General features: G+C 35.5%; 1 protein-coding gene across 5 annotated transcripts in view; it reads left to right on the forward strand.

Annotated features, from left to right (window-relative positions):
- Nucleotides 1–19,778, forward strand: part of LOC102234947 (partitioning defective 3 homolog B) — a 211,369-nt gene that overhangs the window by 174,450 nt on the left and 17,141 nt on the right. For all 5 annotated transcript variants that reach the window (XM_023337170.1, XM_014469594.2, XM_023337171.1 and 2 more), the window contains one exon: nucleotides 10,807–10,883. In XM_023337170.1, coding sequence (XP_023192938.1) covers nucleotides 10,807–10,883 — 77 coding nt within the window. The remainder of the gene's footprint in view (nucleotides 1–10,806; nucleotides 10,884–19,778) is intronic.

Raw genomic sequence — 19,778 nt, forward strand, 5'->3', positions numbered from 1 at the left:
TGGCATGTCACAATGACAAAACATAATTGATCTTTTTCTGATTTTGTTACAGACCAACACAAAACAGTGCTTTTTTTAAAATTATTTTACAAATAAAAAATTTTAAATTAACTTTATCTCAGAACCCTTAAATAAAATCGTTGACAGTATATTACGCTCATTAGTTCATTGAGTCCGGTTTTGTGTAAGATTGACATTGCCATGGAGTTATTAACTACCGAACCATGGATGGAGTCAATACAAAAATGCATCACACTTTTTTCTATTTTGTGTAAACTCCTTGGGAAACTACTGATCCTTAAAGTACCACTTCACAGTTAAGCTCTACTTTGTGTTGGTCTACCACATAAAATCCCAATAAAATAAATCATTTGTTTGTAATGTGGCAAAATGTGAAAAAGTTCAAGAGAGGGGAAAACTCTCGCAACGTCTATATGCTTTTGTTCCCAACCCTTTTCTTCTCCATAAATGATTTTACACAAATAATTACTACAATCTTAAAATTAATTACCAGGAACACTGGAAATTGCATTTATTATTCACTATGCTTGTTATGAAAAAGTTAAAATAATTTCACCCGATTTTCTACTTAAGATTAAAAGTGTTGCTTCCACCATGAAAACAATTTTACCAATTAAGCCTAATCTCTTTTAATTTGAACTCATAAAACTTCCACTAATATTTCATTCAGTTTAGGAAAAGACTAAAAAATGTTTGCTATTGCTGTCAGTTGAACTCATATGGGGAATAAATAACCAGAGGCAATTACAGGCTTCCGTGTTATTCATTTGTGGTAGACTGTCAAAGCAGATCTGGTTTCAGGATATGCTCCCTTGGAATTAAAAAACACACCTCTCAGGTTTCCCAAAGAAGTATCACTTTACAGTTTTTCATACAACTGTTTTACACACTCACAGACAGAAGTCTCACATAAGGAGTTGCTACAGAAAACATTTTTTAGTTTTCATAGTTTTATTACAGAGTTTTTTTTTAACCGTTTGATCAGAATTGTGACCAAAGAGCATGAGCACGACAGGAGATGACAGTCAATTAGATTTCATTGTTTTTTATACAAAGTAGTAGAAAGCCATGTTCTTTTGGAAGATAATCAATAAAAAAATTGCAGAGGTTTTATATCCAAGAAATGTGGGTTTTGTAAATTATATGAAATATTTTATTAGGTCTTTTCACAATTTGAGACCCATAGAACCTTTTAGGAAGCTTTTTACATGCAATATCAGTATTATCAAAATCTTTTGTTCTTGGAAGCGTCTCAAGTTGGACATTTTTAAAACATGTCAGATAATGTATTCGGGTGCTGCAAATTTGTATTTCTTTAATCGTGGTTGTTGTAGTAAACTCTGACATTTGCATATTTTACATTAGCAAACAAATTATTATTTATTATTATTAATTATTATTGAGCATTATTGCCACTTTCATTATGTTTTAAATGCAACAACCATACTGAATTTTCAGGGCTTTTGGGTTCCCGTTCCATTTCAGAAACTTAAACAGCACCTGATAGATAATCTTAATCTATAGTTCTATAGTTGAGAAGATTATTAATATAAATATTAGAAAAACATTAAGATCCTTAAAAGTGCTTTGGATGCATGTTTAGTGTTTATCCTTCGTAGTTCAGCAAAAGTGATTGCTGAAAGCTTGGGATGCCATCAAACAAATAGCTTTCAAATCCCACTTAACAAAAGCTGATTTAATTTGATTACTGGTTGTATTTTCTGATCTGTATGTGAACACACACAGAAATTTATTAGCCATGCTTCCATTTACTTACACACGTCTAGTAAATGAACGGGATATGCTTTGCATTAAATAGTATTAATGGCGCTAATCACCAGGGACGCTCTAAGCTGCATGCTTTGGGGAAAATTGACCTTCTGTGGTCTTAATTGTACTAGAGGCTCAACACCGCCGTGACATTTAACTGTGCTCCAGTGTTAATTCTTAGCGTTTTATTCTAGTGCTTTGCTGACATTTCAGTAGGAGGCAGCTTTGCAGGAAAGATGATTGGTGATTCTTTGGCACTTTGAATAAATAAGCACATTTGTTCCCATTGTTTGAGTCTTTCAGTGTCTTTCTCTGCCTTGCATACAGTATTGAGAGAGTTCGGTTCATAGTAAGATGAGAAAAGGCATAACGTGATGGACTGGCTTTCACTGCAGTACAGATCTTGCAAAGAAGCATTTAAATAACTTTATCAGTCAGAAACTAGAAGTTGCTGATTGTTTGTTTACTGTGTACATTAGGTAACATTGATTTCCAAATAATGCATACCTAATTAATGAACCTTTCAACAGTTTCTTGAAACCAACTAGCACCAACTGGGACCAATCTACTGATCTTTCTATTAGATACAAAATAAACAAGCATATTTTCAAAAATATTCTTTATATGGCTGAGACATAGTGTTTTAGGTTTAAAATGACACAAACTGATGGTCATTAAAAAAAAACTAAGCCTCTTTCTTATCAACATAAGCAAGGGTCTACTTGTTAAGACTGCAGATGGTGGAGTGACTCTCACCCGTTTGGTCAAAACAGATTCATTAGAAGACTGATGAACTATGGAAAGAGCTAATTTGAATAGCTGTTAGCGTGTGCATAGGTGAACTTGTGTGTGAATGTGAATAAGCATGTTCTTGTAAGGGCACTTGTCGAGTCTCTTTGCTTTAGTGCTACTTTGTTAAGAGGCTGAAGTAATTAGCTGAGAAAATGGAGGGCTTTTCACCAGCAGCTGCAATTACTGCTTTCTGTAGCAGGATTGAATGGATAAATGGATGGAGGAAAGAGTGGTGTACTGTATTAGATGAACAGGGGAGGATAAATAACGACTGTGTTGGCTGTGGATGGAGGACATTAGTGAATAAATGAAAACAATTGTCTGTGGATGCTTATCATTGTGAGAGGTGTGTAAAAAGAACATGCAAACTTGTCAAAAAAGGACAAAATTCCAAAGGCTTGGATTTTACTTTTCTTTCTACATAATCAATAATAATAAAGTCATTCTATATTTTTCCTGTTTGGCTGTCCTGATCAGTAAATAGTTAAATTATTACTGACCTCTTACACAGGACATTTTATTCTCTCTAGGCACCCAGTTGGCATTAATTATCATGTGTTAGACCAACAACATTCTGTCTTAGAACCACTACTTGTCATCCTCTTCATCAATAATGTTGACCCTAACATTAACACTTAAAACTTACATATTTACACAGATGAAAAGGCAATGTATTGTTCAACACTCAAAATGGTTCTCACTTTTATTGCTGCTCAATCACATTTTAAGGCTTTAAACTTGTTTTAAACACAAACAGGAAGGAAACTTTCCAATTCAAAATCTCTGTGGTCTAACATTAATCTATTATAATTATATGGCCACTTTGGGCTGCTTAATATCTTTAGGCCTACATTTATGTGAGAAGTTCAGTTGGTTATAGTGTACAGTTCCATAATGACCTCTTGTTGTCAGTATGAAAAGTTTTGACAAATTTGCTTGATTTATTTTGACATAAATGCTAATTGTGTATGCAGGCTTTGATAATTATAACTGATTCCATTTGTCTGTCTTGTCCAGGACTCTCTTGAAAAATAGATTAAATATCACTATTTTCTTCTGCTGACATAAAGGTTTTAATAAAAGCAAGAATTAAGCCATCATATGGATTTTCAGAACTGTGAACAAAGATGTCAGATTGTTTCCATTCCTGTGAATTATTAAAAACTAGTTTTAGATAAGGTCATTAATCTGCATGGGTTTCAATATGAATGAGGAGTTTTGCCCAAGACCCTAAATATGGAAAACTTGTAAAGGCAATCTTGGCATTTACAGTCTCATTACACTTTTACTTCTATTCACTTTGCTGGAGTTTATTCTTCCACAGCTCGTTAAAGATCCTGCCACAGCATTTAATCAGGTGGAGATTGAGAGTATTTGGACTTTCCGTCGTAGCTTTTTTGTTCTCAATCCTTAGCTTGTTTATAGACTCATTTTCAGTCAAGCTTTAGGTGTCAGATTACCTTCTATTAGACTGAAATATTTCAATACATTATACAGAAGACATTTATCAATGACTCCAAGTAGTCTAAGTCCTCTATCTGCTAAGTAGGCTCAAATATTTACCTGACACTTTGTGCTAGGTATTTTATTAATATGATTTGTTTTTTGCTGCAGTGTGGCCAAACCTGTCTGTGACTTTGAGTTTGGATTTAACTTTGCAAAACATCACTTTTAAAGCATTGTGTCATGTTTTCTTTCTTTTGCTGTTTTGTTTTTGAAAGTAGTGCCTTTTACTTGGCAACTTTTCCAACCTTTCTGATTGCACTGCTGTGCACTTTAAGCTTTAAAATAGTAACCACATTTGCAGAGGCATCCAATCCTTCAATGTTTGGCAACTGCCTCTAATGTTTTTTTTCACTTATGAGTGATCTTTCATACTCCAAACTGTTTTTCAGTGGCCTTATCAGACAACCTGATTGATGAACGCTGAGAGTTGCCTCTGAAATACTTGCTGATGTCTTTTCCCCTTTGGGATTGTGTTAACCAGCAGCTGAATCCTTCGCAGAGTTTGGCTAATGATCTGTTGATCGTGTTCAGTAAATGACATCCTGATGCCCTTATACTTAGAAATGTCTTTGTCAAGATTTTCAGCCCTTGATGCCAGTCTGAGACATTAAAGATAAGGCACTTGCTGATATAAAATCATATGTATGGCATAATTAGTAAAGTGAGTTTCAAGTGTATATTTCATAGCTCTGTAGATAGTCAGTCCTATGCTGTTTCTTAATTTTTATTATTATTATTGTCTGCTAATCAAATAAAATGCCTTGGTAAATTTGTTGTTTAAAAAGTGTGACAGAAAGATTTGGTGGTTTGGAAATTATGACATTACAAAACTTTGATATACAATGAAGCTCAGATTATTCATACCCCCTGAAATATTTAGGTTTTAATTTGACCATGTTTCTTCTGACTGGAAATAATACCAGCATTTTGGAGAAGCTCAGCCAGAATCCAGACTTCTCTGGAAAAAGGTCAAGATTAGGGTGATAGTTAGGAGGCCTTCCTAAGAAGATACAGTAGGTTGCTGCAAGTAAATTGACAAAATACTATTGGAGATATGCAAAAAGCTGGTCAGCAACTATAGGAAGAGTTAGACTGTTGTCATGCTAGGAAAAATATCTATAATTTTTGGCATATCACTTAAAAAAAATTAAACTAAACTGGTGTTATTTCTATATTTTGAGAGATGCATGTCCCCTTTAATATTGGAAATAAATTTGTTGTTTGAAGTAAACTCATTTTATTTTAATTTTTCTAAATCTGCCAAGGATTTGAATAATTTTGGGCTTAATTGTACATTAGTACCAATAACCAGCTCATGCCTACACACTGTACTTTAGATTTGATCAGAATATAGCTACTTTTAGTTCCTGTACAGTAAGGATGGACTTTAACTTACTGTTTCTGAATTTAGTATAAAGCTGAATGTTTTGTCAATTTACAGGTATATTTATCTCATATCTCAAAGCCCTTTATGGACATTAATGTTTTCAAATGTTTTGTGCAATATGAAAAATACTGTACTGAAAAGACACATTTTTGATTACGTGTCTGTAATTAGCAAGGGAATAATCATTTTGTCTCATTTGAGTTAATTTGTAGTTAAGCGGTGTACCCTTTTTTGTCTTAAAATTACATATTGTAGTTCATTAGACTGGGGTGACCTTTTCCTTTCTACGCCAATATGCATGCCAATAGTTATTGAATGTGCAAAAGCAAAGGCATTAAATACATGACAGAGGACATGACACATGCACAAAGCAACAGTAAGGTAGTAGTGTGTAATTAAGTCAGCCCAAAGTACTGGCAGAGCAGAAAGATGTGACTGATAAATAAAGATTAGACCAAGACAGCCCTTATTCATTGATCTCTCTGAGGGTGAGAGACAGAGCAGGGGGAAAGGACGAAGAGGGATAAAATCTTTTTTGATTTACAGAAGGAGAAAAGGACAATGAATTTAAAAGATCGGTATCTAAAAGTGAGATGCAGATGTGGTTGAAATGATTTAAGTTAAATTTGATAGATGGATACACATTAGCAGGATAGTAACTGCTCAGATAAGATTGGTTGAGAGATGAAACTGTCATTGTTGTGTTATTATTCTGGTGTGTTCCCAACACTGATCCTAATTTACAGTTCATCACATATGGCTGGTATTTAGTTTTATTCCTTAGTTCACACATTTTGAGTAAAGGTTTTTATACACCCGTCATGGGCTTGAATGTGAGATTAATTTGGGTCTTGTAATACTTTATTCTACTCTATATGTTTTTCCAATTTGTATTTACTAGGTGATAAATTCATTGAGTTTAGAACAAAATAATTTGCAGTATGTTTGAGTTTATTTTGGCCAATCTTTTCACCAAATTCAAATCTGCAGGCTCAAATACCACAGTTCTTTATGGTTTTTGGTGTTTTGCAAATGAGTAGTTTCAAAAACCTCTCAGATTGTTGAGTCACAATTGCACCGTTACCTAGCAACCTCAGCTGAGTCCAGAATATCACCTAGCAACCCAAGCTAAGCCCCAGTGTTTGGTTAGCTGGTTTTACGGCTGTATGCGCTGTACAATGGCTGCTGTAAAAGACAAATGTTTTGTTGATGACTTGCCATCCAGAAACCACTTGCTGCATTCTTGTTGGTTGTGCATTGGGCTTTATTTCTGCTTTTCAAAGATGTACAGTTGTATAATTGCGCATATGTTTTCATGTGCAAGTGTAAACGTTGATTTTGGGGAGGCATGGCCAGCAGCAGTTTATTTGGATTTAAAGTGACAGGAGGTCCTAAAAAAGCTCATTCTGAGTTTAGACAATTTGGCCTAATTTATACAACCTTATGTGAAAGAAATTTGTTTTGACTTCCTGCTTTTGCAGCTCTTTTTGGTTGTCTTCATAGCTCAGTAAAGTAGTTTTCCTAAGCCAGGGGACTACTGAGTAAAGTCTGCTGGGCTCCTTTCTTCATTTTGAGACAGGAGAGGAGTTTGAGTAAGAAGCAGGAGGAAGGATAGAGATTTTAAATAAGCTGAGTTGAAGGAAGCGATTTCACAGCACTCCTAAGAACCCTTTATTTAGCTGGAGCGAGGTTGGTTAATGAAGAGAAATGATTAAGTCTGCTCTGGGAGAGGTGTAAGCACAGACGGTTGGGGAGAAAAAGAAGAAAACAATGAAGGGGTGCCAGAAACAGAATCACAAAGAAAAGGAAGACTCAGTTCAGAGTTTGGACAAAGTACTCTAATTTAAGCTGTATACATCTACAAAATGTTCTGTGCCCATCTAAGGTTCTTTGATACATCCTTGAAACAGCTCAAGTGAAAGGGACTGGACTCTGGATCTTTCATGTCTGTGTTTCATTGTATCTGTGGAAAAAAAGAGAGACAGAGAGAGAAACAGTAGGAGTGTGTCAGTGCTGAAAGTGATGGGTGGTGTATTTTATGGGTAAATTGAAGGGTCTGTTAAAAGGAGAGAGATGAGCCCCTCTTACAGTGTGTGTGCCTGTGTGTGTAGGCGTGTGTGTGCGTGCTCTCCCTCAGCATCAGTCTCTTCTGCTTGATTTCTGTGCTCTCCTCCCTGCTTCTCCTCTGCTCACTATGCCGTGAAATGGTTTTTCACTAGACCATTACCCCTACCAGGGCACTACTGTGCTGCCACAGGACTCTGTGAGTGAAAGGGAGTGTGTTAAGGTGTGTGTGTGTTTGCCTGGAGAGAGGGAATGCTGTGTGTTTGTGTAGCTGCACTTGAAACAGAAAGATTATGATTTTGTTTTTTTTCAATCTGTGGTAAAGATGAGTTGTGTACAGCTACCAGTATGTAGCCTTGTGTGTGTGTGGCTGCATGTGATGGGAAAGGTGTGCTTTTTTGTACAGTTCCTTGAATGTTTTCATATTTTTGGTCAAACACAGAGTAGGACTGATAATACATGATTTTCTTTTTGTAAATACATGTCTTAAAAGTGTAGCATGCTTTTGTATTAATCCTCTTTTACATTCATATCCTTTAATAGAGTCCTGTTGCAGATGTTATCTAGTTAGAAAGTGGAAGTGGCCTGTGTGTGTACTTTAATATTTTTTGAGTTATAAAACAACATCCTTACCTTTAAAATTTTAATGTTTTCCTGCTTAATCCGTCATAGAAGTATGCTAATCAATAAGCAGCCAAAACATCACTTGTTATTTTGGTCTAGACCTGAAATTGATTTAGTGACAGAGAAAAGACTTGGAAAAATTGATGTAAACGTTTGTACTGAATCTTGGGGGCTGAATACAAATTCACTCAACTCTTTTAACATTGTGAAAAAGTTAGAAAGCCATATAATTTTTCTAATTTATTTGCTGGGTTTTACATTTGTGAGAACGTTTTGTGTTGACGTGTTTAATTGATGGGTGTTTTCTAGATGAAAACAGGTTTTTGTTAAATATATCTTTCTCACATCACTTTTTGTTGTACTTTTCGTGTATTTTCAGCTTTTGCTTCACCAACTCATCGTTTCTCGTAGCCTCCACCGCGTGATGCAACTCATTCAGCCTCTCGTCTCTCCCCATCTCAAGTTCCCCCTTTAACATCTTGTTTAAATTGTGCCGTTAATATCTTTTCCACCTCCCCACTCTGCCGCCCTTGTCTTCACCTCATTCGCTCTCTTGTTTTATAAGTCACCTCTCATCTCCTTTCTCTCCCTTTGCCCCTCCTCAACAACTTCATAATTTCCCTCCTCCTCTGTAAGTCATTTTACTCTGGTCTCATTCGCTCCAGCTCTCTTTCCTCCGTTCTTCACCATTTAATGCCTTTTCATTCCTTAGCTTCCAAACTCTATTCGCTCTTAATATCCCGCAGTTTCTTTACCTGAGATATTGAAGCTATAAAGACAGGTGTTCAAAAGAAAGCAGGACCAGCAAATCTGATTTATATGCCTCCTGGCGTCGTTCCCCTGAATACAGATAGAAGAGGAAAGGCAAAGAGGGAGAGCAAATAGCTGTGCTCTTTGATATCAAAATCTCAGCATGTTGTGAAGGAGAAAGCACTGAGCTTTCTTCGATAGCTCCAGTCTTTTGTCTCCAACACACCTCACCTCATATTGTGTAGTTTTGAATTTATTTCCCTCTGTCCTTCTTTCTGGAGCTGGGATTCCAACCTCAAACTTTAATGGATTTTGTGTGAGCAACACAAAGTAAATTATAATTGAAATGTAAATACAGTAGAACATTGTTTTCAATTTGAAATGTGTGGCATGCTTATGTATATTTACCCCTTGACTCTGATACACCTAAATGTAATCCGTACAACTATATTTTTTCAGGAATCTATGTTGATATGACTTTGTTTCATCATAAATCCAACTGTGAAGGTCTCAGAGGTTTATGAGAAAACATTGGTGAGCTTAGGGCATCAGGAAGATCAAAGAACATGATAGGTCAGGAAGAAAACGGTGAAAAAGCTCTGAATATTTCTCAGAGAACTTTTCACTCTGGAAACCAGAGGTGGGTGACATGGATTTCAAATTTTGTCACGATATTTTGTGATACTATTGTGATAACTATACGAATATTAGGAACCATTTTGTGGGGCTTGAAACAACAGGAATTGGAATTTATTGTGACAACAATAATTTAAAATGTATTGTGATCAGAAATGTATTGCGATAAATGCTAAACGATACAATCATTGCCCACTTCTACTGGAAACCAAACAACACCTAAATATAGGTCACATGCCAGTACAGCAAAAGTCAGAGAAGCAGGCTAGAGGCCGATGGTAACTCTAGAAGAGCTGCAGAAATCCACAGCTCAGATTGGAAGATTAGTTAATCAGTGATAAGAATAAACGGTTAAAATAAAATGTTAAAATAAACGGTTACTCTTTTCATTAATGAGTAATCTAACTAATTACTTTTTCTATTGTTACATTACTGTTACAATTTCTGACACAGGATGGAAATGAAGTCCAACTTGGAAATTTTACACAATCTTATTCATATAAATTTTGGGTGAAAGCACTGTTTTACTGTGACAAATGTGAAATTAAAATGCATTTAACGAGCACCAAAAACATTTTTTGTGTATGGCTGTGTGTGTTTGCCCAGATAAAGTATGTTGATGTTTTGGTCTTTAGTCGACTTCATTTGAAAGCAGAGCGAAGCTGGAATTTCCCCGCTGAATAGACCGGAATATTCTCAGAGGGAAATATTGTGCTTCAATGAAAGAGAGAGGGTAAAAAAAAACAGGAATATGTGAAGAAGGAGAAAACAAGATGATGAGGGTTAAAGTGAGAACCAGTGAGAAGAGGAGGTAGGACAGATTGAACTGTCAGCAGTTTGGATTAATCTCTGCTCTTTTCCTTTCAGTATGGAGATGAGGTGCAGTTCGCTTCATGTGAAACTGTGTGTGTGTGTGTGTTTGTGAAAGAAAGAGAGAGACATAATATTTTGAAGTAACCTAATCTTGGATGGAGACCCTTCCTATCCCCACCCCAACAAACCTCAGAAGACCTAAATCCCTAAAAATGAGCTCTTTTTTGGTCCTAAATTACCAGAGTATCACAAACACCCAAACATCGAGAAAATGAGGGGCTTATGACTGTGCATCCCACAAGCTTCTGCTCCCAGCTTTAAAGTTTGTTCTTCCTTTAATATAGAGTTTGATACAAGATTCTGTACTAGTAAGATGCCACAACTTTAGGTATCTACTGCTCCTGTTTCTACTGCTCCAAACTAATGTTCATTTTGTCCACCAGGTACCAGGCAGAGGCGCTGATCCCCGTCTGACTCCACGATACGAAGAGGTGGAACGCCAGTATGCCTCCTTACCAAGGTACAATTGTCTCCCTCCATCTGTGATAAACTCCAAATCCTTTCTGTTTATTTTTCTTCCTCTAATTTAATCTTTGTTTACAACCTTTCTTCCTAAATTTCCCACACACTGGAACCTGCCACACCTCCACCACTGGAGCCTTCTCTACTCTTTTCAAACCTGTTGAATGCCTTTTTTAATTATTTTTGTCTTGGCAAATGAGCTCAATTCTAGCTTACTGAATTGTAGAAAACAATGAGCCATTTGTAGCTTTTAGTCATTAGTCTAATAGTTGTGGTCAGCAGTAATAACAGATCTAAGATATGATGATGTTAAGTCATTATGGTGTGAACATGATCTGCAACAGCAAGGACATTATGATATGGTCTATAAAGTTAATTTTGGTACTTTATGCTTTTGCACAGACAACTAACTTTTATTTTCTTGTTTTCTTGAGCTTTATTTTGTAGATTGTATGCTTGTCTTTTAAATCAAAATCATTGATTCTGATTTAAAAGAATCAATGATTCTTTTAAATCAGAAGAATCATTTAAAAGAATCAAAAGATAAAACTTATCTCAAAGTTTTATCTTTTAACTTTGAGATAAAAATTAATACAATTATGAAGTTTGATTACGAACTTTCTTTTTGATTTTAGAAATCAGTTGTACAGAAGGGTACAAATCGATAGAAGTCCATTCAAAGATCTTGTTTGGCCTAAATTCTATGTTATCTTTTTACGGTCTGTTTTTGTAAATGGAAACTAGTTTTAAACTTTTTTTATTTATCTTCTTTTTCTATTTCTTCTTCTGTATTCAAAACTGCATGCAAACAGTTTAATGATGAAGACAGTCTCACATTACCATACAAAAAGCCTTCAGTCACTCTTTTCCCCCAATTTGCTACTTTTTTCTTTCTTTCTCAAAGCTAGAATTTTCATTTTTTTTATTTTCTTCAACTCCTTTCTTCTTCTTTGTTTGCTCCTCACCAAAGTGATATCTTACTTTGCTGCACATTTCCTTTTTTGCCATACTTAAGGCAGATGCAGTAATGCATTTAAACAACTCCTTACTAGACTTAAAGTTACTGTATCCAAAGCACGTTGCAAGCAGGGGAGAAAGGAACTTCAACAGAAAGAATAATGCTGCTTCTAGCTTCTTTTCATTTTGTTGTACTTGCTGGTAACTACCAACACCTCTGCAGACTAACAGATGTTAGTCGTTGTTTGTGTCTGTCAGTAAGAATGAGTTGGCAAGTTCAGCTGAAGAACAGAACTTTAGAACATTAAAAAGTTTATTGCCAAGTTCCCAACCCTGTTAAAATAGTGAGGGATGGGTATTTCACACCTCTTTTGTCAGTGTTTGTGGGCGTGTGTGTGTGTGTCCAATATAAAGAGGGAGGGTGTCTCTGCATGGGTGATGGCTTTGGCAGATGGGGGTGGGAGCAGTGATGATAGTTTTGAGGTCTGGCTTTGGTATCTGAAAAGCCTCGGGAAATTGGACACATTTGCACACGCTGGCATACTTTAGAGGTCCTGCATTTCTGTTTCCACTTAGAAACTTGGGCTGCTTTTTCTACACACTCAGCCAAATCCACACGGATGTCTGATCATACATTATGATCCAGATCTGACTAAAGAGAGACCTTGCCCATGAATATATGCTAAATGATTAATTTAAAAGAAAAAAGTCTTGAAATTGGTTCAACACTTAAAACAGAAAACGGTCTTATGGTGTCTTTGCTGCCAAGTCACAGATGCCAGATGCTTTTTGCAAGCGTTGCACTTTTATATCTTTCTCCACAATGACCACACTGGCATAAAAGCAATAACTAATTATTTAATTCAATATGTATATGCAGAATGTTGAAAGCGCATAAAAACCATTGGTGGATGATATAGACTTAGAATTTTATTACGATATTTTTAGTACTGTTGTGATAACGCTAAAAAACTATTTATTACTTATTCTTTAGATAACTGTATGGACATAACTTTATTGCACAGAATTCATGTATAAGTATGTTTTTCAACATGAAAAACATACTTACACATGAATTCTGAAAATGCCTTTTTAGGACACTGTTCACATAAACACGTCTGATTTATATTACAAAGCTGCACATAGCGGACAGGTTTGGTTTGGAGGATGGTGGTGGAGAGAAGCATTGGAGTTTCTGGTCATGGTTGTGGTTATCCAGGAAGTTCTTGTCCTGAGGAGACTGACCGAGGAATCACAAAAGCTACACAGAGGAATGTTTACAGATTGGAGGTATCTTTCAGGGTTATCCTAGGGAAAAAAACATTAGCGCTAGCATGGAGCACATGTAAAATAAAAGAGAGTTAGCAGCAGCACTGAGGTTAACACTTGGGTGATCAGTGACCATCAGCTAGCTCCTTTTAGCCTACCACTGATAAGCGGATGAGTCGGAGGTGTGCAGTAGCACCTTGCTCAACTTCGCCCTCCAGTTGAGCAAGGCGAAGTGGCAACCTGCAGCAACAACAAAAAACAGCTAATCACTCCACTGTGCTTAACTTCTAGCATTAATCCGGGAAGCAATCAAGAGCTCCACACACTTAAATTTACTTAAATTTAATTACCTACTTTAAGAAATATGTTAAAAATTGACAATTAATAACATTTAATTGGTTTTAAGAATTTCAACTTTAAGAAAAACTATCGATTTAATTATGTATGTGTGCCTCAATTCATGGCATACACACGTCATGAAATACATGGCAGTTAAAAACAAGGATTTCCATTGGAGATTATTTAGGGATTGCTCAATATTGTTGAACTTGCTGATAAAATATTGTACTTTGTATTTTTGAGTTGATAGTATTTATACAGAAGTAAGTGAAATGTAATTGATAAATAATTAAAATTTTCTAATATCAATGTTATCTTAGAATGGCCTAGACAAAGTCAGACCTAAATTTAATTAAGAATTTGTGGCCAGACATAAAGTTTATGCTTAGAGACGCTCTACATTCTGTGTGAGTGAAGTAATTAGATAAATCTGATAAAGACATATCCTAACAAAAGTTTCTTTTTTCCTCTGTTAATTAACACATTAATTATTCCATCTTCCAAGATAGTAAGTCATGTTTTGTAACTACATCCAGGGTGTTGACCTCATAAAAATATATTATTTTTCCACCTGACTACAGTAGAAATAGCTGGAAGGCTATGTGTATCTAGCGCCTGCATGTCTACCGGTATACTTCATGAGTGACTCCTAAGCCATGTTCCACAGTTTCTGTTTTGAGCATTTCTATTATTTCCAAGATGGTACATAAATCATTTTTGGGTTACTTAATCAGACACTGCGCTTTTGACTCAACATCAGTTAAATTCAGTATGGAATACATAAGCTGAGTTGGTGTGAATTTATCTGTGTGTAGGCGTGTGTGGGGGTGTATAGGAGACAAGGTTTTGATGGCTCTAAAATTAAAACATGACCCTACTGTGGATGAAGTTTCCCTGCCCAAAGCGCCAGCGCTTCACCACATAAACTGTCAGCAAATGTCACTGCTTGAAATAGATAGGTGGTCTGTTTCAGGGTAAAGTGAATATTTTGCTGCCTCATAAAACTGTTCACTATTTTATTACTGAATTCACATTCAGAAAATGAAGACACAAAACTCAACTCTGTCTCATAGTGTTTTTAAGATTAATGCATTAATATGTTCAAAAACATGTTTGAGTAAAGCAACCAAATTGCTTAGTGCTAAAATTAAAAAGATGAATCAATAAAATGTTATTACAGAATATATTTTATTACAAAAAGTAGTTTCTGAATACCTCACTGTTGATGGTTTGAGTTAGAGTGGTGTTAGTAACTAAGACCACTCTAACAATTCTTGCAAATTAAGTACTTTTTTCTTGTGAAAAAGTACTTAATTGTTTTATTCCTTGTTTGTTTTCTATCCATAAGTTGAAATTTTCTTACTTCAAGTTGAATATATTCTCCCCATGCTTCCCACAAACATCAAAACTGGATATGAATTTAAATAGATGAAAGTATTATGTGATTGTTTTTTATTTTGTCTTGTTTTTTCCCCTCTCATTGGTGTTTGTGTCTTATTAAATCATGCACAGAGTGCTGCAGAATTTCTGATTTTTCTTCTGTTTGTAATTAGAAAGATATGATTGGACATTGAGCAAAACAAATAATTCAAACACACTGAAACACAGTTAGTGGTGAGTGTAATGATTCCCAAATCTACTTAGTTTCTTTCTTGAAGGTAGTTAAAATACATCATTAGAGTTAATTCAACACAGGTTATTTACATAACTTTAACTCACAACACGTCATCTCAAAGGACTGTACAAGATAAACAGAGCCAATTCATATACAGAAATGTAAACAGTAGACGAGCGTCTGTTTGTAATTTGTGGATTGACCTATTTGCAGATTTTCTGTGAAACGTAACTTCAAATTGTTTATGGAAAATTTGTCTATTCACATGATTTGTCATAGAGCAGACCTAAAATAGTCAAAACAAAATGCAGCTAGGAAAGCTCCATTTTACGCAAAATGGATTTACGTCAGTCCATTTCACGTAAAAGTTAAAAGATGTACAGTAGATTTTCATGTTATATATGAAAACAATGGGGATAATGACATGACTCTTCACCTGTCAACCACCACAATCTTCTTTCGCTGCCTTTAAATGAAATTACCTCTCCATCTTCTTCACCAATACATCCATGTTTTCCACCATTTTCCCATTTGTTCCATTGTACCTGCTCTCAGAGTTCCTTATCTAGAAACAAAGGAACCAATGGAGAGTTATTGCCACGTTATACCTTTGCCTATGTGACTGCCAGAAACATTTAAAGTCATTTGCAATTGTTTGTTTAGAAGTAAGTTACTAATAACATAGAGTTTTATTGCCAAGCTACATCCTAATGCAGCTTATTCTAACCAAACAGATATACAATGCTTTTCTGTTTAGATTTCCAGGTGTTAAACCAGAATTACCCTAAGCCTCAACAAGATAATTGGCATGTTTCTTCAAAGAAATGTTTAAGATGTACAGAAAATCTAAAAGTAAAAGCACATAGATTGTTGCTCAATGTAAACAAAAGAACAATAATAATTCTGGCATTAGTCATTCTGCTGAGGAAATAATTGCAAATATTTCTTAAAGATACTATAAAAAAATGCTAAAATCGGGCGTGCCGTGGTGGCGTAGCGGTTAGCGCGACCCATATTTGGAGGCCTTGAGTCCTCGACGCGGCCGTCACGGGTTCGACTCCCGGACCCGACGACATTTGCCGCATGTCTTCTCCCCTCTCCTTCCGCGTTTCCTGTCAGCCCACTGTCATATAAGGGACACTAGAGCCCACAAAAAGACCCCTGGGAGGGGTAAAAAAAAATGCTGAAATCTTTTCATTCTTATTGCGTTTATATTTAAAACACAGTATATAATTTTTGGCCATATACATTAAGAGCCGCAAGGTTTTTCGGAAACGTGCTTCCAGATTATCAGGTTGCAGGCTACTGGTCTAAAGAAAAACAGAATACCTGTTTGAAATTGGCTCCAAACCAAAAACTTTCACATGTCATACAGTTCAAAAGACAATTAACCCAAACACTGACCAAATGTATGTAAACTTTTAAATTCAAGGAGAGTTACAGAAACAAAATTCTTTAAAAAGTTGTTTTGTTGTGTTTAGCATATGCCAGAAAACAGAATACTGACCAGAAGCAAATTATTTTGGTAATTAAGCTAAAACAAGAACATTTTGATCTGATTTAACTTCACATAGTGTGTCTTTTCAATCACTGGTTTCAACTGCAGATTCTATCTTTCTGAAATGAAGTCAGGTTGTCCAGATTTCAATGGAAGCTTGGCCAAAAGGGGCAACGCACAGAGTACAGCACACAAAAATAAATCTGAACTATTAATTACAGCTATATCAATCAATATCTGTTCTTCGCCCACTGCTGCACTGTTCTACTCCCAGAAACTTGTCCTGCACTGCTCATATTTCCAATACTGTGACTTTAAGGGAAAAAAACTAAACCACGATTAAAATATTTTGCTCCATGTTGCTTGAACAGCAAAGCACTTCATCTCTTTCAACCATGTAGCTACTCCTCCTTAAAAATCCTCCTCCATAACATAATACAGATCTCACTAATCTCCATCAAAACCATTAAGAATCTTGCACCAAATACGTTACTTATTCAACAATAAACCTTATTTTTCTGAGGAGCTGTGAATATTTGTTCCGTCATTCACAATAAATTAAATAGCTGGTTAAACAAGTCTGCAAAGATTGAACTAATGAGAAAGAAAACCATTATTTAAACTTCAGGAACTTTGAATGTGTTTCAGTGAATGTACATTTGTTTGAAATAACCTCATTGACCAGGAATGGACATGTTGATAATGAGCATCAGAATCTGCGTGTGTGTTTGTGTGTGTGTAGGCGTGCACTGTTTCATTTCAATTATTCTGGGGTCAGTAGATGGCTATCACAGTTTGTGTATGGCTAACATTAGCAGGTTATGCCCCATGTGTGCCTCATTCATGACCCATTTGCACATTCTTTCTCTGTGTGTGTCGAACACACACACTCATTATTGTTTTCATTACATAGCAATGCAGAGAGAAAGGGGGGAACAAAGCGACATAAACAGACAAAGGTCAGGAGTTGACAGATTTCACAACAGGCAGATCTTAACTATTTAAAGGCATACTCATAAAAATATTGACTCTGAAGATTTCGTCAAGAACGAAACAATGAAGGAAAAAAGAGGAATCAGCTCACATGTTTTCAGTCTGCAAAGTGAAATCTGTCCTCAAGGGCTTTTTCTGCTGGTTGCATTTTTTCTTGTAATAACATGTCAATTTCCATTAAAAGGTTTGACGACCTGATCAATAGAAGCCCAAGAGACATTCAAAAGAAACATGTAAAAAAGTGTGAAAGAAAAAATTACTCACAAGATATGAAAGTAGGTAGAGAGAGCAGTCTCCAGCTTTTCTCTTATTTCATATGTTTTTAAATTGTATTTTTTTATTTTGTTGTTTTTTTATCTCCTTATAATTGTTCAGCACTTTGTTTGAAAACGATTTATAAAATAAGTTATTAGTAAATTAGTTTGATACTGAAGATTTATCCAACTAAGATGAAGGCGTCAGTAGAAATGTTCTATGAAAGTAGTAGAGATTTAACAAACTAGCACTTTATAGGGAGATTTAAAAGTGCTCTATCACATGCCCAGTCTTTCTGTAATTCTCCACAATGACAAATCACCACTTGTGACAAACCCTGCAATTTGCAACACATTAAAAATGAATGAAATTTCTGCTCCACTTCTGACTGGCATTGTTGCTCTGAGGTGTACAGGAATGCCACAGCATCATCTTTTTGCCACCAAAATAGTCCACGTTATATTCATGAACCATGCAGGTGTTGTTTAAATCAAACTTTTTCTTGACATAATCACTAAATCTTGTACTCATGAAGATTGAACTATAATATAGTAATGTAGCTGTCATAACCATCATCCTCCATGTAAGCAAACATGGAGAATGATCATTTGGAAAGAGCTCTTACAGCTTTAACATGATCTGAACTGGCAGAGGAAACACAAAAAGCAAAAGAAAACATGTTATTGCTCAAGATATCTCTTCAGACCCTATTGTTCCAGATAATACACCTGGTAGATGTATATGATATATATGTTTTCTTAAAAAGAAATTATTATTTGTTTTCATTTAGGGCTTTAAAAATTACTTATTTAAGTAATTTCAATATTTTTAGGTTTTCTCCCTCTAAAATATTAGATTTTTCCCGTACACTAAACTGACTAAACTTCAGCTGAAGTCATTATCATTCCATGTAGATTTATATCAATAACATAATTTAGCAGCTCAAGATACATTCCTGATCCAATTTGATTAGGAAGACATCCTTTTTCAATTTGCTCTGGTTATAGCTTTTATTAGATTAAAAGACCCAGTCAGAATTGTCTTCTAGGGGTCTGGAGAAACTGTCACTTCCTTATTATAATTTTAATTCAGGCTTTTTTAATTGCTGCAGCTGTTTAAGCTGAGTCTTCTGTTTCACATGGCACCATTTTCTGCCCGTCTCCTTCACATCACTCCTTTTCTTTCCTGTTGCTCCCTGTGCCTCTTGATGTCTCATTTTCATTCTTGCTGAACTTGGGGTGAAAAGGACATTTTCAAATCATTTCGGCCTGCCAATGGAGAGAAATGAAATGAGAAAGTCTCTTGCTCTCTTGAGAAGACCTCCCATCCAGGCCTGAGAGTTTCCCAGACCACTTTACTACTGCTGCACAATCCAGCCCATTGTTAGGTTGTTTTTCCGTGTTTCTCTGGAATCATTGAGACCCTGATTGTTTGTTAGTTATCCAAGGGATCCATAGAATTATTCCTCACAGTCTTTTTCTTATTTGCATGTTGAAGTATGACAATAAAAAAGGAAGTTGATTGATATGAAGTTCTCTAAACAAAAGCTGAACTTCTCGAGGGGAAATTTTTGCTTCAGAGAAAGTTATATTTTATATGAGGAATGGGAACAGCTTTTCCTCAGTTGGTTCACACTTTAATGTGTTTCTTTTTGGAGAGCATAAATCAGCTCTTTCCGTTTAAACCATAAGCATGTGCAATACAGGGTAATTGTAAAACATAAAAAAGAAGAAAAGTTAAGTATTTTTCAGGCTACATGCAGGAGGAGAAGAAAACATATTGTGGAAAATGTTTAGTTTTTAGACTCTACAAGATAATTATCTAAAATCTTGAGAAAATAAGTGAATTGTAATTTTTGTGATGAAGGTACATAATCACAATGATGTTAATTTTTTTAAAAACCTTGAGTTCAGCATGTTAGTCAACAGTATCTTGATTTATGCGTTACTTATATGTTAACCTGTATA

The sequence above is a fragment of the Xiphophorus maculatus genome, chromosome 7 (genome assembly GCF_002775205.1).
Source record: "Xiphophorus maculatus strain JP 163 A chromosome 7, X_maculatus-5.0-male, whole genome shotgun sequence".
NCBI lineage: Eukaryota > Metazoa > Chordata > Actinopteri > Cyprinodontiformes > Poeciliidae > Xiphophorus > Xiphophorus maculatus.